This window comes from Lampetra fluviatilis, chromosome 30 (assembly GCF_964198595.1).
Source record: "Lampetra fluviatilis chromosome 30, kcLamFluv1.1, whole genome shotgun sequence".
In the NCBI taxonomy this organism is placed as follows: Eukaryota; Metazoa; Chordata; class Hyperoartia; order Petromyzontiformes; family Petromyzontidae; genus Lampetra; species Lampetra fluviatilis.
The window spans coordinates 8851747-8873634 of record NC_136304.1 but is presented as its reverse complement, the minus strand read 5'-3'; the positions used below and the strand labels follow the sequence as shown (position 1 = coordinate 8873634).

The window sequence follows — 21888 nt, the reverse complement described above, 5'->3', positions numbered from 1 at the left end:
CAGTCCTCTCAATTGCGCACCTAAATCTCTGTAACCACAGTGCTACCTGGGGCAGGATTTCATCATGTACATCACTTGGTCGATTCACTATTCACTGCTGGATGAGGGCCTCCGTAATCCGCGCGGGGTTATTTGACCATAGAGGTCAGCAGAGACATCACAACAACAGCTGCCGATATAGCGAGACTTCAGAAAACTACACAAAAACAAATATTTACTTATCGTTGGTCAGTAGATGAAAGCGAAGAAATGCATGAATGTGTCGTGTAAAAACCTGGGCACCACTGCCTATCCACCAGGGCATGTGTGCGCACATTTTTTTTTTACTGCTGTTACAAAAGTGATTTTAAAAAACCCAAGCAACTTGAAATTCGTTCTCTCCTTTAATTTTCATCAACCGCGTACTCTGCCATGTAAGCAGCGTGTGCACATAAATAATAACAATAGTAATTTAAATTTGTACTTGCAGATTAAAAAACTACCGAGATGCGTGAACAGGATTGTGCAATACAGCATTATTGTAAGATCAGAGTAATGCTGCGATCCTGTTTAACTACATTTTCAGGATGTAATCAGATTACTCCTCCGCATAAACGCATTTATCACTTTATTCCAATTGATTATACATTTCGACCCACTGAAATTATGGTGTCAGCAGATTTAATTAATGAAAACGGTAGCAGCTAATGGGTCACTCCACACAAGCTATGATCAGATCATCTTACTGCTGTTTGAGGTTTCAGCAAACTGTTTTTTAAGGTCAGCAGCGATCATGTAATCGATTACATTGCTTTGAAAATGTGGCATTACATTAAATTGGTTAGTAACGTAGTACATTACTAATAAATTCCGGCACGCATGTTCGCCTATTATTTCACTCTTGCATTATGGTTGGCACTGCTTCTGACCTTACTTGTGTTGGGAAAGTCATCAAGGCACAGACTCTACACCAGGGATTACAAAAGTCCAGTTGTCGCTCCCATTGCTCTGCAACACTGGCCAATCTTGTGTTCAAATTCTGCAATTTCCCATTCCATTGAAATTTGCGAAATAAGTAGGTTTTATGAAGGATAGTAAGGGATCTTTAATGCAATTAAATATGAAAGTGAAATTAGCATCTACTGGCATTTACAATAACAATTAAAATTCTGAATTATAGCAAATGTTGATTCCTTTGCAGCCGAGAACTATAATAACAATAGTAAACACAATTGGGCATCACCGTTTTATTAATTATTGCAGTACTCAAGAGTGCAAGACATTATGGCACATTTATGTAAAAGGCTAAGGGTCAATACCCTAAACAGGATTTGAACAGCTCATACTCAATATGGTGCGGCGAAAGGCGTGGGCCCAAGGCTTAATCTTAAAAGGTGTTAGAAAGTGAGGGGCAATGATGTTGGCGACACCGCATCTTATCGCTTCTTTCCTTCTGCGAGATCCCTTTTAACTGTTACGCGGTCGAACACCTGATGTCCAAGGTTTGCTCTTAAGAGTGCCATCAATAACACCATCTGTTTTTTTTTTCTCCTTTGCTGACCAACCATTGCCTCGGTAACCAGTCCTCCGTCCTGCATACACGCTCGCCCTACCAGAACCTCCTTTTCCTGCTACTTCTACAACGCTCTATCAGAACTTCCAAGTAGCTTACATTGTATTACACTGCCCAATAAGACAGACCAGGGAACTTCTGTAATACAAGGCAAGGCTCACAACTAGCTACATGTGCCAGCAGCCATACATTTCCGCAGCACACACACGTGCACTGCAAAGTCCAAGGAAAACCATGTGGTTGAGAGGTTTGATATTTCTAGGTATTTAATTATGACCACGTTTGTTCAAATAATTATTACATAATGGCTGTCAAATATTACCAATTACAAATCATGTAAGTGCTACACCGGATTTGGAAATAATATAAAGTGCATCTTCTTGGTTCTTTCGGTAAAGTCACGTAGAAGGGAAGTAATAAAATAATAAAAATAAAACATAATAAAACAATTATGTTTTATTTTTATTTTTATTATTTTATTACTTCCCTTCTACGTGACTTTACCGAAAGAACCAAGAAGATGAATCCCTGCAGTCACGAAAGCTTTAAATCGAAATATAAAGTGCGTTTAAATTAGATTTTTGCATAAGGCACTGCATAGGTATCACTATAATATTACTATTATTATTATTAAATATTAACCAAGGCAAGTTACCCAACATTAAAAAGATATTGGTATGGAAAAATATGTAGTATACTGGTGGGAAGTACACGTGATGCGTTGGCAATCTGTGCAGGTAATGTTAGAAATGAAAATAAACTAAAAATGTGTTATTTTACCAGATAAGGCCCACTGAGCCATACAACTCTTTTTTAGAAGCGACCTGGCCACAGATGACATCTCAAAGTGTTTTTTTTCACGTGGAAATTTATAGCAGCCAAATACTCTAAAAGCATGTTTCCAATGCGGAGAGAAAAACCCAAAGGACCCGGACGAAAATCCACACGACCACGGGGAGAGAGAACATGCAAACTCCGAATATACAGCAGGCAGGCGTCAGGGTCGGGATCGGACCCACGACTTCCTGCACACCAGGTGAGATAGTTAACATCTCGCCAACGTGGCGTCCATATTGGCGAGAGGTGCACGTCACGGGCCCTGCCCTCCCCTGGGGTTCGTTGGTGGATGGGCCCGACCCAGTAGAGCAGGGGGGTTCCCAACCCCCGGGCCGCCGACTGGTACCGGTCCGTGGCCTGCTAGGAACCAGGCCGCACAGCAGCAGGAGGTGAGCGGTGAGTCCGCGTGTGTACACACTCTACACACCGCATAGTGGTGAGCGGTGAGTCCGCGTGTGTACACACTCTACACACCGCATAGTGGTGAGCGGTGAGTCCACGCGTGGCCCAGACCATTATTTTATTATTCACCACTTCCGTCCGCGCCTCTTTCCCGCACTGCGCACTTGTCTCGGTCACAGTGTTGGTGAGCCCACAAGCTGCTAACCCCTAGCCCAGGGGTCGGCAACCTACGGCTCCGGAGCCGCATGCGGCTCTTTACGGGCTGCTTCTTGACGATATGTACGTATGTACATAGATGCATTGCGGCTCTTGAAATACTGAATTTTGTACCGAATTGGAAAGAAATGGCTCTTCTTGTTGTTTTGGTTGCCGACCCCTGCCCTAGCCAACATGAGTCAAAAACAAACGTCGCTGGAGAGCTTCTTTGAAAAGGGGGAACGACCCAATGATGAACCCCCCCCCCCCCCCCTGGTCCGTGAAAAAATTGTCTTCCACGAAACCGGTCCCTGGTGCTAAAAAGGTTGGAGACCTCTGCAGTACAGGATGCCCTGGGACTCATCAGTTCTTCCCCGGCTGCCCCTAACCGTCAATCTGCCCATCACCCCCTCCCCACCACCACCCCACTCTACCCCTCAGAGCGTCTTCAGATGCGGTTGCATTTAGACGCGATATAATTTGAAACGGTTGTTACTGTTGTTGTCGTCGCAGTGTGTAAGGAGCGCATGCAATGTGTAAGGAGTACTGTGACGTTGGTAAGAATTGCGGATCATCCGTTTCGTGGGCAGAAGGTGTAATGTGCATGTAGCGTGCGTTAATAAAGCGCACAGGTCAGGCGAGGTGTTAGCAAGTGGTGGGCGGTAATGTGTACGAGGATCAGCAGGTAGATATGGCGGGTGCCATCTTGAGAAAAAGATGGCACCCGCCAAAAGAAATAAGTCCTCCGAAGCAAGAAAGCATCGATGCAACGCACAAAGCGAGCGAGCGAGCTGCGTGGAGGGGCCAACCAGCAAAGCGGAGAAAGAACGAGGGACAGCCATGCAAAGGCAGTGCTGTAAGAAAAGTGGCGTTAAACCTCCGCACCAACTGCTTCTCCAAAACTGACTCGAAGTTAACGTTCACTGTGACCCACTAAAGTGGTAGTCAATCAGGCGACCTTATTGGAGCCAAAACGGCATTCACAAAAGAAGTCACAGAACAATCGCAATGGCTTGTCGACCTTAAATTGTCGAAAAATTTAAAACTACGCAGAGGAGTGGCATGGAGTGTTCCAAATGTTGATTCTATTATCACATCAGAGTCAAAGTCAGGCAAAAGTGAAAGTCTCTCCCTGCTTAGACAAGCCACGGGGTGATCCTGGTCTGTTGACAGCCCTGCGCCAAGGTGTAAATTCCACGTTAATTTGTCAGGGGACCGGCTCTGAATAGGACGAGTGCTGTCAAACTCTCAAAAAAAGTGACTTGTTTTAACCGGCCCAACAGCGATTATGAAGATTTGACCCCGATGTGAACCCTTCAATCTTCCAGTGCCGTGAGCACAGTGCCACCAGCTGCAGCAGCACTGATATATACAGTCGGCTGGCCGATTGTTTCGGATTTAGTCTGACTGAAAGCGAATGAGCGGGGGGAGGGGGCACAATGCAGTGGTTTTGAAAACGTTCACTTGCCAGTGCTGTGAACACGAGCAAAAAGAGAATAAACTCTAACAAGGCCGTGTTTGGAAAGAGGGGTAGATGAACAACCACGTGAACATGTGGAGTTCACTACCCAACCAAGCACAGTCTCTACCCCTAATCGATCTAATTGCAATTGAGACCGATCTGGTCTCTTGAGATCTCACCCGATGAAACAAAATAAACTTAAACGTGAATCCGAACGAACTCTCCAGACACGAGCCCGAACCTTATTCGCACTCGGCACTTTCTCTTATCATAACCCTCAAATTGTAACAAACTACCTCAACACTAACCTGACCACGCTGTAGCCAACCAGACCAGCACTCGACCCAGAGCACGAACTCGCCATCTACTTCCTCGCACTATCCCTAAACCTAACCACACTCGCCAACCAGACCCACGTCCGAACCCGTCAGCGCGATGGACTGCATGTGTCCAGAAGAGCCTCATTAGGCATGTGAATACTGCCCACGAGTATCCAAGCAGGCTGAGCCGCGCGAAGCGTGCAACACCACGACGACCTGAGCGACCTACTTAGGAAGGAACTCCTCCTGAACGCGGCTCCCACCTCTGGGGCAGTACGGCGGTGGTAGTGGCTCGTGAAACGGCGTCGGCACGTCAAGGCAGGCTGTATTAATATCATATTCAGATGCGATATGATGTAATATCATATTATTTACATTGTTACGCAACTTCCCGATTAGGGCTTGCCCACGCCACGTCGGTTATGGAGGTTGGCAATACCTCACCACGAAGGACAGTGCGGGATGGTGAAGGGAGGGACCGGTTTGAATATCACTCTCCATTGATGACAGCCGCGGGCTGGGAACCAGAATCGGATGTCCGGGTTTGTAACACTGTGCGTAAACCACTGCACCACCACCACTTCACCCCGAAACAACTAATGTCTTGATTTCTAATAATTTGTTGCATAAGAGAAGATACGCGTAATACGATGCCTGCGGTAATTACAATAAGTTCCATCATCCATTTTACTTCATCTAAATTGTATTTCGAGCGAACATCCTTCGTGGTGTAGCAAGTGCAGATGCTAGTTTGAATAATCACCAGACCAGCCGAATCTCAAGACTCGTTTTCAGTCGGGTTCTGCCTGGAATGGTTGGCCAATCTCATCAGAGCTTTGCATGTGGTAGGAAACCAGAGTACTGATGAGAAAAACCACATTTAGCGAGGGAACAGCAATTAATCAAACGTCCACACAGATGGATTCAGAAATCCTTTTGCTGTCCTGCAATTTCGTGGTCACCTTGCAACTCATCTAGTTTGCAAGTTTCGCATCGTCTATATGATACACCGACCCCTTGTCTCCGAAAGCGGTGCATTAGAGGCGTGTGCCACTTCGCCCAGCAAACCCTATCCCTCACGGAAAAAAAAAGCCTCTAGCCCAATCCCTGACGCATAACCCAACCCCAGCCCCACCTCTGACGCTTCAACCAGCGAGTGGGGAGCACACCCACCCACCCCCCCCCTTGCAAGCCTGAGAGCTGTGTGGTATTTAATTGATATTTACCAGAGAAAATACATTTTATGTTGGGTTTTTTCATATTTATGTCAGGCCCCCCAACTTTAAAATCTTGACATTTCAGGGACTGCCACCCCCCCCCGCCCTGGGCTAACATGGGAAGTTTTTAGATCCACCCTCTGCAACCAGCCCCCCCCCCTCCCCCTTTTCATTTTGTTTGCTTTTCCCTCTTGGTATTTGCGATGCCCTCCCAATGCAGTGAGTGGGGTTCGGGCAGCAACTGGCTTTGCTGGCTTGACGGTGGTCGGTGGGCGGTGGGGATCACGTGACGGTGGGAATCACGTGACGGTGGGGATCACGTGACGGTGGCGATCACGTGACGGTGGCGATCACGTGACGGTGGCGATCACGTGACGGTGGCGATCACGTGACGGTGGCGATCACGTGACGGTGGCGATCACGTGACGGTGGGGCTGAGGATGGGGGTGTGCTCCCCGACGGAGCTCTCGCTCCACGACGCCGGAGCGGGCAGCGAGGAAAAGGGTGGCTCCCCGTGCACGCGGCCCCGCACGGCCAGAAGCACCACGCACCCCACCCACACCAGCAGGTCCACCCACACCGCCGTCTATGAGAGATAAATACAAGACACGCCAGTGGGTTCATGTATGTATGTATGTACAACTTCTTTCACACCGTACTTATCCAACCGGCAGGTCCATCCATACCGCCGTCTGAGAGACAGCGCCATACGGCATGCACATACACATGAACCGCACGAAGAAGCAGGTCCACAAATAAAGCTGTATGGGGCAGACACAACACACTTCTTTTCACGTTACACAATATGCCATGCACGCAATATGCCAAGCACACCTCCGATTAGCACAATTGGCTACGTACGGTGCAAAAGAAGTTCAACATATATACATATAAGTACACACCGCACCTCATATGTCAATCAAACCAGCAGGTCCACGCATGCAAAAACAGCGTGTACATTGTATCGCGAATTGGGACAATTAGTGAAGCCAAATAATGGACTGAAAATTGTGATCAACCCCCTTACTAGTCACGCTTAGCGTAATAAAACTGACCACGCCGATGATATCGCCAAGTCTTGCAAAACACTTCACGGTAAGCGGTGCACGCGGGAACAGAGGCGACTCGTTTGCCCCCAATTATTTTCCTGTTCACGGATTCGTTGAGGAATCGATCCGATAATTATGAGTCGTGTCATTAGTTACTTGTATATAACCAGTGTCACTCCAGCTAAAGGCATTGTCAGGCTTACAGACAGCACTGTGTGTACAGCAGGTACACACGCGTGCGCAACACCACCACCGCCATTCGCCACTAAGCGGTGGCGACGTCACCAAGGCACTTGTGCCAAGGTAGATGCGCTTTGAGGTCACGTGAGGTGTTGAAGGATTCACCGACAGCTCACAGGTCAGGCCCGCATACGTACCAGGTCGCAAACGGATTTTGATTCCTTACCCGTACCTGTACCCGGCCGCACCAGGGTCGCAAATGGGTATCGGGTAGGGTACGGTTATCGGGTACCCGATTGCGACCTCTGGGATGAAGCCATGTTGCAGGCGCGGGTGGGTTGATTCAAGGAACTTGAATTGTGAGAACAGACAAGACGTTGGGAAATGAGTGACAAACGGTTACTCACCAGTGACTCACGGCCTACCCGTACCTGGCCGCACCAGGGTCGCAAACGGGTACCCGTACCCGGCTGGGTACCCGGCTGGGTACGGGTAGCAGAGTATTGGATCAGGTACGGGTATCGGGTACCCGATTGCGACCTCTGATACGTACACACGTACAGTCACACAAACAACAGCCACCATTCGGCACGAAGTGGCGTCACCACAGCGCACAGACACACACTCACAGCTGCCAAGCCAGCTCACCTCCCCAGAGATGACGTTATCGTAGAACCGTGCTCCATTGTGGCTGTCGGTCCAGTTCAACGCCTGTGCGTCCCTGCAGCTGTGTGGACACACGTGCATGCACCAACAGGCTGTTAAAGTCTATGCAGTGGGGGGGGAGTTGTAGGGTGTTTGCCTTTGTTGCGCGTGTTAAGTGTGCGCACATGAGCGCGTGTGTGCGTGCTGGTGCCGTTACCTGTGCAGCGGGTGCACCTTGGCGGAGGCGGTGATGAGAGACTCGCACCAGCGGCCCAGCCCCACACGCAGCACACAGCCGCTCACCAGCAACAGCAGCGCCAACACCCCCGCCACCACGCTCGCCACACCACCCCACCACGCCGGCCTGCAAAGACAAACATTCCCCAGACAGCCTTTAACGAAAATTAAGGGCAAGTGCTGTTATCGAGCACCTATGAAGGCCGGCACACGAGGGGGTGGGTGGCCAACACCACGCCCCGGCGCCTTTTTCTCCCCAGTGGCGATGTTTACACACCACACCAGGTAGTCATTTGAGGCTGAATCGACCTAGAAGACCGGTTCAGATAATCGTCACTGGTGTTGGCTGTGAGCGGGAATAGAACTCGGGTTACTGGGTTCGTAGCACAATGTGCAAACTGCTCCACTACCGCTCCCCACACCGGCCTATGCACACGCACGCATGACAACATAAACCGAGACACGCCAACGCCTCTAACTAGGATTTGAACTCGCGACATCTCAATTCTGAGCTCAATGCTCTGACCAAAGTGCCACTGGCCGGCTATTTATCAAGTGGCACATTGATACATGAGCCAGCGAATGAGCTTTCATCGGCTCTCCCAGTTGGAATCTAGCCAATGATAAACTGTGCAGTTTGCCCAGATCACCGGACATCTGTGGAAAAATAGCTTCGTGCTCATCATATTTCTCCAGGATAAATAAAGATTCTGATTAAACATACCATGCAGAAGAAACGCAAAACACAATCGGCCTTTGTTCCGGCGTTGTGGCGCACGCATGTAACCCAGCCCAGAGTCGGAGGATCAATTGGAGATCACTGCACACTGCGAGACTCTTTACCTGCAGAGCTACGAGGCAGCCACGAGGTGGAAGTATGGCAAGAGGCTTCACGATCCTACGCATTATCTGCTCATATGCGTGGGATTTTCTCCGAACACTCCAGTTTCTCCCACAAGCATGACATTATCAAGAAGATTTTTTTCAATAAGTTTGAATAGATATTATTTATTGGTATTCAGGAGGTGCTGACCAAACATCATCCCCATTGTAACGACCGTCTGAAATTAGTCTTGAATCTCAGTTGGTATATCCTAGATACTTAAATAAATGGCACTACCAAAGTAGCGAACCCATGGAAAAAGAGACTTTTAGTCACCCATGGAAAGGTTATAATTAAAGGTCACTTAATTGCTCTTAAAAAAGTGTGTGAGGGGCACTGACCACCCCTGCATATCGTTATACGAACAGACACCGCCACAATACGTTGGCTACTACAATTGCAGCAGTACATCGGACATCGCCCCCTCCCCCAGTGCAAGCCCTGTAAACATTTCCCCGTGTTGGTATCATGTACTGCTGCGCTCGCAAGAGACAGAGTAATGTGGCAGCATCTGCAGGCATGCAGTGTAACACATGCACCGTGTGAGATCACAGGGTGGCTTAAGGGTCAAAACACTAGGCCAGCAACACTACTGATGTTTGAATCCATCTTTAAGTGGCGGCCTGCAATTAAACCAGGTTTAATCGCAATCGTCAATGACTGCAAATATTTCGCTTTCATTCGGTTTTTCACTTCACTCCAACAAAAAAAAATATTAATTTGACTCCCATGCGTCAAACATTGATATATCGCATGACACGCGGGACTATTCAGCGCCACTAGTGGACAAGTGGTGAATTCAATCTCAGAACTAGTTCTGTGATATTAACTTCTACAGGATCACCTTTAACAAAATGTACTCCTCTGCAAACTTCCAAATGTATACTTTCTCTCGTGATAAGACACCGATTTTGAGATTGGAAATAAACCGGGGTAAAAGACACTTTTTGTTCAACACACGGCGGCTGCACCTGCGTGCGTCCTCCGTGCAGGCGGCGTGCAGCCAGTAGAGGATGCTGCAGAAGGCGTAGACGGCTCCCATGACGCCCGCCGCCAGCGGGAAGGTGCAGGCCGACACGTTCCCAAAGTGCGCGACGCTCGCCACGCCTCCCGCCTTCACCTCCGCCTCCCCGTAGAGAACGCACCCGCCAGAAAACGCTCCCTGCTCGCACACGCATGCGCCACAGGCGGGGAACCTTATACGTATGTTGAAGATTTGGAATTTGTTTACTTTTATTTTCACCAAAGGCGAGCCCGATATGCAAGCGGACAGCTTGCAAATCCGGGAATCGACGATCGTGGAGAACCGTCCGGACGCAGCTGAGCCGTAAATGGGGCGGGGAAGTGGGTAAAAGGAGGGGATATTGAACCAGGATTTGAACTCGCAACCTTCAAACTGCGATGCACTCACTCTGCCGCTGATCCACCTGGCCGGCTATGAATGACAAGCAATCTCCGACCTCACTTTGGCTTGTCGAGACTTGCACTTTTGTGCACTCTCGGGTATTCGTTAAATTCTGTACAGCCTGGCAGCATCCACAGTCATTACTGCCATAGGCATCTTCCCTGGGTGTCGACCAGGCCGTGCACATAAGTGTTGCACGTATGTTGAACTTCTTTCGCACCTTACGTATATCCAACTGTAATAATCGGGTGGTCCGGGGGAAGACCAACAAACTAAACACAAAAGCGGTTCTAAAGAAATTAGTTCTAAATCTATTTTTAAAAGTGCACATAGCTCCAGTGGCTTTCTAATATCGGAAGGAAGAGCGTTCCAGACGGTCGCGGAAGCGCATCTGAAAGCGCGCGATGCAGTGGCTAGCAAAAGCTGCTTGCGAGGATGACTGGAGTTCCCTTAGAGGGCCAAATAGGGACTAAGTACCTTTGGTGAGACAGGCATTAACACACCTCCGCAGTGTCCAGTCTATAATATATTGACGCATACTTTTTTAACCTACCCCCCCCCCAGAGGGATGAATGGCTTGGTCAAAAACAAAGACTCTTCGTGGCGAGCTCTGAATTTAACCAAAATTGCAGGACGTGCACAGGTTTCCCATTTTGACCGCCATAGCTGAGTCGACTCAATTTTTATTTTTAACGCAGGGTACATTCATCAGAAAATAAAGCCTACGCCAAAAACCTTCCATGCCGCAGGCTTGAAAAATATGTGATGTGAGCTAAGGCTGTGTTGCATGTGAACACAAAACAGCTCTTGTCCTGAAACAGGGCCGCCTCAGTCGGTTACATTGTGGCTGCAGTGTATGGGCACTCTGTTCGGCTTTGGGATGTGGGTGCAATTGGCCTGTGAAAGTGTTATTAATTTTAAAACTCAGCTGAATGTAACAAATCTGGAAACTGCTGTCACAAAGTCAACTTCAAAATGTCTCCCTGGTGAAACGGGTGCTGCGGTGGTGCTCATCTCCACTGCCAGTGGTGGAATTCCACAATTCCTTGGTAAATGGACACGATGCTGTGCAGTACCCACAAAGTGGTAACCATTTACAATCCCCTGGTGGGGGGGGTAATGTGCTCGTCTCGATTCATGGCTGGTATACGAACTCACCACCTTCCACTTGTGAGTCGAGTACCATAGGGCCACCCGGCTAGGTTAGTACCACGATGCAAATAATGTTCAGCCCTTTGTTAATCTAAACACATTTTTTTTATTTTACCAGGTAAGGCCCACTGAGCTACATAGCTCTTTTAAAGAAGTGACCTGGCCACACATGATAGCCCAACGAAGTGGCTTATCGTCCTGAAATTTATAGAAGCCAAATACTCTAAACGCATGCTGATTCTAAATCTGGAGGAAAAACCCAGAGGAAAATCCATGCGACCAAGAGAGACATGCAAACAGCAATTATACAGGCGTCAGGGTCGGGATCGAACCCACGACCTCCTGTATACCAGGTGAAGTAGTTAACGTCTTGCCATCGGGGCGCGCTTACTAATGCTGGATGCAGCCCTCACCATGTCACGTGGGTTAGGGAGGTCGTGCGACCATAGTTCACTACATTGCAACAATGCAGGTAGAATGTGGGGCCGAGGATTGGTTGAGATATCACTCGCCAATTATGTTAGCCGTCACTGGAATTCAAATTCAGGTCGCCGCGAAGATGGTGCACTGCACTGTCCATTGTGCCACTGCTCCGTTGCAAGTACCATAATATGACAACCAAACCAGGTTGTGAAAATGTTTTAGTTTAAGGAAAAGGTAACGAAATCTTAACTGTCAGATGTGGTCTTTGCGCAAGCCAGTTATCCGGAGCTTGATGGATTGTGCAGAGATTAGAATGTGTTGGAAGACTACCAATCGAAGGGGAGATAAAAGGGAAGAGGAGATAGCAGTAGGGCAAGTGGAGGGTTGTTAAAACATTGCTGCGGAGCCTTGAGTGTTCATCCACTGTTGGATGAAGCGCTCTCCCCACCCTGGGTTGATGAGGTGGGGATCAAAGACGGTGCAGTTGTTGCGGCGCAATGTATGAATCCGAGGCAGGTTCCGTTAGAGGCTCACCCCAAGTTTATCGAGGGCTCACGCCGAATCAAAACCACCCTAGCCTATAACTCCCCAGGGGACAGGGGACCGTGATCCCTACAACTCCGGCTAACTCGGCTCTCCTCCCTGCCCTGGGCCGGGACTACCCCAACCTCGGTCTGTCGGGCGGAGTAGCCTCCCCTAGCCTCGTGTGAGGATCAACTACCCCGAGTCCCCACTCCTACCCCCTACGAACCCCGGTTACATCCCGGGTCCCCCTTTAAATACACCCCCCCCCCCCGGGCATGACGTCACCATCCCCCAAGGCCCGCCTGACGTCACGTTTTGCGACGCCACTCTCTCCGAGGGCGAGCGTGACGTGACGTCACCCACTACTCCCCTACACAAGTATAGTTCAGCACAATGGGTTTTTCTGCACTGCCTTAGATTACAATGGAGCCTCGCAACAGCGTGCAATGCCTGTTCTATGCATCGTGTCGTCAATTCAAGAAGCACCAGGGCTCAACTCTGCTTAGCTTCTGAGAAGTGGTGAGATCAATCACATTCTGGGTGGTTTATTCACATTCAGTCATACTGATAATGCCTTCAAATACCAAATTCTGGAAACAGCTATTTACGATGCTTTGTGTTACACAAGTCACAGTTTCCTCACTGAGCAATTCACACTACGAGGGGAAGTCCTGTGAGAGAGTACCTATTGAGGTCAGCAGAAAACATGTGGCCAGCACCATGCATACTAAAAAATGTGTCCGTCAGGTGATGATTTTCAAGCCATGGGGTTTAATATGGCCAGAAACACCGCCTATGTCCCTGCCAATGCCGATTGTGTTTTCACTGCACCGGGTACTCGTTTAAGGTCGAGTCAATCTAAGGAAGGGCCAGATCTGGTTCTAGATCAGGGGTGGCAAACCCGTAACAGACCAAGAGCCAAAATGTACCCATAAGTGTATGTATATTGACAGTTTTCGGCACAGCACAGGAGACATTCATTATTCTTTGCTACTGTGATAGTAGTTTCTACATTATGCCACTTGGATAGAGCCGCACGTGGTGGATTACAGAGCCTCATGCGGCTCGGGAGATGCCAGTTGGCTACCGACATTGTAGATAATCACCACTAACATCAGTTATGACTGTAAATAAAACTCAAGCGGGCCGGGTTTATAGTGCAGTGTGCCAACTACGATGCTACTACCACAAAGACCGTCGGGGAAAGTACTGCTAGTGAGTCCGGATGAAGGTCGGAACGGCACACGAGGGGGTGGTTGGTCAACACCACGCTTGGCACCCTTTGTCAGCCTAGGAGAGGCCTAGGACCGATTCAGATAATCGTTACCTATGTTGGCTGTGAGCAGGAATCGAATTCGGGTCGCCGGGTTTGTAGCACAGCGTGCTAACCTCTACACCAGGGGTCCCCAACCCCCGGGCCGTGGACCGGTACCGTTCCGTGGCCTGTTCGGAACCAGGCCGCACAGCAGCAGGAGGTGAGAGCAGTGAGTCCGCGCGTGGTCTGCCCCCATTGTTTTATTATTGACCACTTCCATCCGCGCCTCTTTCTCGCACTGCGCACTTGTCTCAGTCACAGTTTTGGTGAGCCCACAAGCTCTCACCCCTAGTAGCCACAATGAGTAAAAAAACAAACGTTGCTGGAGAGCGTCTTTGAAAAGGGGGAAAAGACCCAATGATGACCCCCCCCCACCCGGTCCGTGAAAACATTGTCTTCCACGAAACCGGTCCCTGGTGCCAAAAAGGTTGGGGACCACCGCTCTACACTACCGCTCCTCACTACTACCACAAAGATCCCCCATGTAGCCATAACAGACTGTTGGGGCAAGTGCTGTTAGGGAGCACCTATGAAGGCCGGCACGGCACAAGAGGGGGTGGGTGGCCACCAAACACGCGTACGCACGCAGACACGTGCACACGTGCACACGTGCACACGTGCACACGTACACACGTACGCACGTACACACGTGCACACGTGCACACGTACACACGTACGCACGTACACACGTACCTGCGTTATCGCCATGGCCGTAGCCACGATGAGGCCGGATAGGAAGGCGGCGGCATAGAGAGTGTTCTCCAACACGAGGAAGAGGTGGTTCGTCATCCCTCAGTTCCTCCTTCTCCTCTTCTCCCCCAGGGAGAGCAGAGCCTGTCCTGGACTTTCCTGCCCAACCGCACCTGTCCACATTCAGAAACATTCATTGAGAGTATTTCGCTGCTATACATTTCCACATGAAGAGCCACTTTGTTGAGCTAGTATTTGTGGCCAGGGCGCTTCTGAAAAATAAGTTAACACCTCAGTGGGCTGTACCTGGTAAGAAAAAACAATTGTTTATTTTTTTTGTAAGCAATTTGTTTACCTTTCTTATACTTTGCACTCCTATCGTGTTTCTGTATCGAATGTTTCTGTAACGTTCTGACCCGCCCCGACTGGACATCTGTGAAAATCAGCTTCATAGCTCATCGGATTCTTCCAGTTTAAATATTCTGATTCTAACAATGTGAATTAAACTCCTCCAAACCGCAACCACCTCACCATATACTCTACGTCCTCCATTACTCAATGAAACCCGACCTTACTTGACTTGGCCATACCTGAAAGGCTCCTCAAATACCTGACCTGGTCATCTTTCTCTGACTTACTTCACCTGACCGGACCAAGCACTCAAAATGTTACTATTTTTTATTTTACCAGGTAAGGCCCACTGAGCTATATAGAGTCGCGCTTTTTAATAAGCGGCCTTTATTACAAATTATAGATGAACGAAGTGGATTCTCACGTGGAAATTTATAGTAGCAGCCAAATGCTCCACATTTAGAAACATGCGTTTTAGAGGGAAAAACCGGAAAACCCAGAGAATAATCCACACGGCCACGGGGAGAACATGCAAACTACAAATATACAGGCGTCAGGTTCGGGATCTGATCCACAACCTCCTGTATACTGGGCGAGGAAGTTAACATATCGCAAGTAAACCTCCCCAACCCAACCAAAGGCATTCCTTCCCTACATAACCCCACAACCCAACCAGATCAGACCAGTGGCCAGCAGCATAAAACACGCAAGCAATGTCTCTTCTTTCGTAATTTAAAGCTGTTACAAGGGAATTAAAAAACAACCACTCAAGCTTTTATGCAACGACTAGCGGTAAGTACCCGGCGTTGCTCGGGCAAAAAAGGCAGACACACACATGGACTTACACACATACATTAACCCACACACATAGAAACACATCGACTTAAGACGCACACACACACACATATATGGTTAAACCCAGGATGGATCGTTAGCAGGCCAGCCTAAATGTTTCTAACCGGCGAAGATGTTCCATTAGGGGGGTGCACGTTTCGCAACGATATCACCGGTTCCTCTTTTCATACCCTCAACAACACATGCATTTCTTTCAGCTACATACCCAAGCTATGCCTCGATTAATTTGTCAAACTAAAATATTTGACCGTGACGCCCAACGAAAACAACTTGCGTGTGAATGTGTGTACACACGTGTTGCCACGTGTTTGCGATTGCATGCGTCCATCGATCCCGTGGGATTTTTCAGCCGACATATCTTGAGAGAGAAAAAAAAAAGTACGTGTAACACGGTCAGCGCAGTGATGTCACTGGAATGATCGCTACTTTAAATAAATGTTCTCCTGATTAAGGAAGCTTCTAACTCAGGGGTCAGCAACCAACATAACAAACAATAAAACACTCAAAATGTCAAGAGCCACCATGCACTGTGTGGTGAATACGAGATGGTGGTGATCTTTTATAAAACAACGGCAAGAAGCAGTCCTTGAAGAGCCGCAGGTCGCTGACTCCTGCCCATGGTAAACGGGACTCCCATGGTAAACTAGACTCCTATGGTAAACGGGACCCCCCCCCCCCATGGTAAACGGGACTCCCCCATGGTAAACGGGACTCCCATGGTAAACAGAACTCCCATGGTAAACAGAACTCCCATGGTAAACGGGACCCCCCATGGTAAACAGAACTCCCATGGTAAACAGAACTCCCATGGTAAACGGGACCCCCCATGGTAAACAGAACTCCCATGGTAAACAGAACTCCCATGGTAAACGGGACCCCCCCCCCCATGGTAAACGGGACTCCCCCATGGTAAACTGAACTCCCATGGTAAACAGAACGCCCATGGTAAACGGGACCCCCCCCCCCCATGGTAAACGGGACCCCATGGTAAATGGGACCCCCTCATGATAAACTGAACTCCCATGGTAAACGGGACCCCCCCTATGGTAAACGGGACCCCCATGGTAAACGGGACTCCCATGGTAAACGGGACCCCCCCTATGGTAAACGGGACTCCCATGGTAAACGGGACCCCCCCTATGGTAAACGGGACTCCCATGGTAAATGGGACCCCCCCATGGTAAACTTAACTCCCATGGTAAACGGGACCCCCATGGTAAACTGAACTCCCATGGTCAGGGATAGGCAACCAAAATAACAAAAGACATTTTATCGAATTCGGTAAAGAAAAAAAACCCTCAATATTTCAAGAGCCGCAATGTGGTCCGTAACAAAGCCCGCGGGTGTCCGCCGACCCCTGTTCTAACTCATCCGTCAGAGCACAGAACCCCGGTGTACTGGCTGGTGCAGCTGCGGAGATCATATCTCTCTTTGGGTGGCATCAACCTTTACCTAGGGGTTGTTTTTTCTCAACCTCTCAGGACCTTGAGGCCACCCGTCAAACCCTTGAACAACTTTTCGCACGACAATATACAAGCTCATCAAAATTAAAACTCGTCTACACAAGCACCGCCAAATGTGAATTTTAAAAAGATCCGCGAATACCATTAGCTGATTAAGAATAGGGTTTTTACTTTTCTGGCAATAAAACAGGACGTGTTAAGATGTTCTAACACCAAACAGAAACATTTTGCAAGGAATCATGTCTGCATTAACCACACGTACTTGTGATGAACATGCAAACAAAAACATGCTCTGCTAATATGTAGAATTGTCTTTGAAACGGATTGGTCTACACCAGAGACAGTCTTCTTTAGGGCCTAGACCACATAACGCCAAAAGTAGAACAGCCATTAGGGGCCGTCCATAAATGACGTCACGCACCTGGGGGGGGGGGGGTCAGACATTTGTGACGATGTGACGAGGGGGGGGTTTGAGAAATGTGATGTCACATCAAAATGCGCAACTTTAAATAAATATAGACAACACGTTCTACTTAATTAAATAGACTTTTTGATACATGTTTTCTCCTACAACATCAAAGTGCAGCGCCAAATTAAATACGCACTACAATGACAATAGTTTAAAGCGATTTGAAGCATGTTTTATTTTTTGGGGAGGAGGGGGCAGAGCTTTGTGACGTCATATTTGAGGGGGGGTCTGACTTTTTGTAACGCCGTGTGAGGAAGGGGGGGGGTAAAAAAATCGTCCAAAATCACGTGACGTCATTTATGGACGGCCCCTTAACTGTTATTTGTTAATATTTGTACCTTCCGAGATGCTTACGGGGCCACAACCCAAATCCGCATGCTGATGACGCATAAATTGGAAAATAAATTAAAACTCTCCGGTCAGGTATGCAGAGGCTGAGGGGGGTAAACCAGTCAGAACAGAAACCGTGGAACAAAATACTACAGGACTCAAAAGCCCGATTTCCACCACGCTGCTCCGAACGCAATTACAGGTAGTCCCCGAGTTACGATGGGGTCCGACTTACGATATTTCGATCTTACGATGCGATACGAAAAAATTGTAAAATATTTTACATTTCGCGCGGCAGGCAAACGCAGCAGCGTACGAGGTACGATCTTGTACGTTCAACGCATGTTAAAAGTTTTTTTTTTTAGCAGATAGGATTGTGTTTCCTGAAAAAAACTTTCTATTAAATTGCAGTTCATATAGGCAGGCTAAGAATTTACCTTGTTTTTTTTACTTTACATTTTACTGTGCAATACAGTGTTGTAATTAATAAATACATGCAGTAAATAGTTTATACAGTACGGTACTGTAAATTGCTCTGTTTTGCTAAATTACCACCATTCTTTAAGACTCCTGGGTAGGCTAGGCCATCTTCGACTTACGATATTTTTGACTTACGATGGGGTCGTCGTAACGCATCTCCGTCGTAAGTAGAGGACTGGCGTCATCTGGTCCAACACCAATGGAGACTAGGCTCTAAGAAAGGCTGTCTCAGGTGTGGACCAATCAACTTCAAGGACAGTGCATATCATTATCATCATCATCAAAGTTTCGATTTAGAGCGTTCGTGACTGCAGGGATTCATCTTCTTGGTTCTTTCGGTAAAGTCACGTAGAAGGGAAATAATAAAATAATAAAAATAAAACATAATAAAATAATTCTCACGACGTTTTGGCCACATGTTTTATTTATATTATTATATTATTTCCCTTGTACATTACTTTACCGAAAGAACCAAGAAGATCATCAGCGTTGTTTCTTTTTGTTTGCATTTTGACTTCTTGTGTTGTGGTTATTGCAAACATGATGCCTTGTATAAAGGTGTCAGTTTTTGTACCAGTTGAAAGGGTAAAACCTATTACTAGAGGACTACCTGTATTCTGCTCAGTAAACCACCTCGATGCAACACCGTGATGCTGCCGTTGCTGGCACACCAGGGGTCGTCGGGCATTAAAACACAACAAGCGGAAACGTTTGTTGTCGGAACGGGCATGCGAGTTTCGAGATAGCATGGTCCTTTAAAGGACCGCATGAGGCTCTGGAACCAACAGGTTTCCCCGACGCCTCGTAGCCATATACACAACGACGGATCATAAATAACAAAGATGAAGAGCGGTCTAAATAGATGTACGCAATGTCGGCGAACCTTGCATGGGTGGTTTTGTGGTTGGTAGATACGACTGAACTTAGGAAAAAACGAAACAAGAATTGGGTTTTACCCTTTCTGGCAAATCAAACTCGGTAGGTGTGAAGACGTTCAAACGCCAAATCGAAACCTTTTGCAAGGAAACCAAGTTAGCGCATTGGCCACGCGGACCCGTGCTGCACGTGCAGACAAAACACATTGCCCTGCGGAAGGAGCTGGTAGGAACGTTGGGTTGCTCGGTCAATGGCCAGGGTCAACGGCGGCGTGGTGTATTCCGCAAATATGGCCGACTGTGAGGGCGGGTACAAGTCAGCGTGAGTAGGTTAAACGTTGAGTTTAATAAGGGCACCACGGGGTGACCAGCCCCTCCGCACCCAGCCCCACCCCTCCGCACCCAGCCCCACCCCTCCGCACCCAGCCCCACCCCTCCGCACCCAGCCCCACCCCTCCGCACCCAGCCCCACCCCTCCGCACCCAGCCCCACCCCTCCGCACCCAGCCCCACCCCTCCGCACCCAGCCCCACCCCTCCCCACCCAGCCCCACCCCTCCCCACCCAGCCCCACCCCTCCCCACCCAGCCCCTCCCCACCCAGCCCCACCCTCCCCTCCCTGCACGACGGACGGACACAATAATCCCTTGTGGGCAGGTGTAACCAGGAGGTTCCTACCAGTAAAACATGCTGTGATAAATATATGCACCGTCTTTTGAAAACGGGCTTACTGCCAGACAGGGTAAACATTCTTATGTTTCCATACTTTGATACTGCCAAAAATGTATCCCATGTTGACTGTACTTCTATGCTGCTGCTGCTCCACCGAGGTGTGGACCTCCCTTCCCCTCCCAGCCCAGGTCCAGGCTCAAGAACCCCTTCCCCTCCATCAATCTCGATTTGAAGTTTTCGTGACTGCACGGATCCATACTCTTTGGTTCTTTCGGTAAAGTCACGTAGGTAGAAAATAAAATACATTAAATCACGAAGTTTCGGGCACAACACAAGCGTCCGTCATCAGGTGGGAGGACAACCACAGCAAGAAACAACTGCTGGTGTTGCGCCCGAAACGTCGTGGTCTAATGTTTATTTTATACCTTCGTGACTTTACCGAAATAACCAAAGAGTCTGAACCACTTCCTCCTCTGGCCCATCGTCGTTTTCCCTCCAAAACAAACAAACACGCCGTGTCCACGACCACAGCTGCTGCTGCTGCCGCACCACGCTGTTACACCCTTCACACACACACCATGTGTGTGTAGGGTTGTCCTACACACACACACCATGTGTGACCTACACACCATGTGTGTGTGTGTAGGGTTGTCCTACGCCCTCCATGTGTGTGTGTAAGACAACCCTACACAAGGCTACCTACACACACACACCATGTGTGAGCTACACACCATGTGTGTGTAGGGTTGTCCTACACACACACACCTACACACCGTGCGTGTGTGTGTAGGGTTGTCCTACACACACACACCGTGTGTCCCCTACACACCGTGTGTGTGTGTAGGTTGCCTTCGTCTTGGGGCGCGGCCAATCCACTGCTGGATGAATGCCCCCCCCCCCCCAGCAACAATCCGCGCACAAGGAGGCGATTTCGCCGCTCCGTCTCCCTGGAGCTCGGACTTCCATCTCGAAACGCGTTCCCTTCTGCCCCCCCCCACCACCAACATCACCAATGAATACTTATTTGATTGTCGGCCCCCTAAACGGTGCTCTCGCAACAAGTTAACGATAGTGTCGGCGTGTCGTGCCCCCCCCCCACCACCAGCACCGTCGTGTTTGTTGATCTACGACGGGGTGAAAGTTGCAACTTAAAAGTCTTCGTACAAACATCGCGGATGGCGTCGCCTTACCCAACAACCACCACCACCAGCAGCACCAGCACGAAGCAGCAGCAACACGGCGTAGACAAACAGCGGGCGGTTGTTGTTGTTTAAACAATCGCGATGTCAATTCGCGTTGTTGTTGTTGCTGCTGCAGGGAAACTCGGAGGCCGAGCGATGGACGACGCGGTGGAGACGGATGAGGGTTGCCGATCCTCTTGGGAGGCCGCCAACCGCGGCGCGTGACCCGTGGGGGGGGGGGTGTATTTATAAAACGCGTTTTGTGTGGTTTTTAAACGTCACGACTCACGCGCTGCGCGGTCGCGTCCCTACGCGGCCACCGTACGACGTCATAGTCGACGTCCGGGACGAATTTATCATTGGGAGCCGGAAGTTGTTTTGGTTGAACAAATTGCGTTTTTTTAATTGGCATTTTAATTCGCCGAGACAATTATATATATTTTACGGGGTCTGCGGTGACTTGTTTGGGGTTTAACCGAACGAGTGGAATTGTTTACGGGGCCTGGCGGGTGGACAAAAACAAACTACTGGACATCTGTGAAAAAGAGCTTTATAGCTAATCGGATTCCTCGCGCAGTATTTGAATCAAGATTCTGAATGCCCCCAGGCTGACGATGCAGCGAGTGGACGCATCAGCACGTCGATTGGATTCCTCGAATCGTTGACAGCAACGATTCCTAATACTCGCCTTATTCACATGCATCAACGGCCGCAACACTCAAACG

At 48.8% G+C, this 21888-nt stretch overlaps 1 protein-coding gene across 1 annotated transcript; it reads right to left on the bottom strand.

The window, feature by feature from the left end:
• Positions 1–259: 259 nt before the first annotated feature.
• TMEM179B (transmembrane protein 179B) lies at positions 260–21396 on the bottom strand. The gene is made up of 6 exons (XM_078870545.1): positions 21173–21396; positions 14493–14662; positions 9951–10141; positions 8077–8223; positions 7863–7941; positions 260–6571 (listed from the first exon to the last, which is right to left on the bottom strand). Exons 2-6 carry the CDS (start codon positions 14586–14588, stop codon positions 6404–6406), a joined length of 681 nt encoding a protein of 226 aa, XP_078726671.1. The 5' UTR covers positions 14589–14662; positions 21173–21396; the 3' UTR covers positions 260–6403.
• Between the last annotated feature and the right edge of the window lie 492 nt (positions 21397–21888).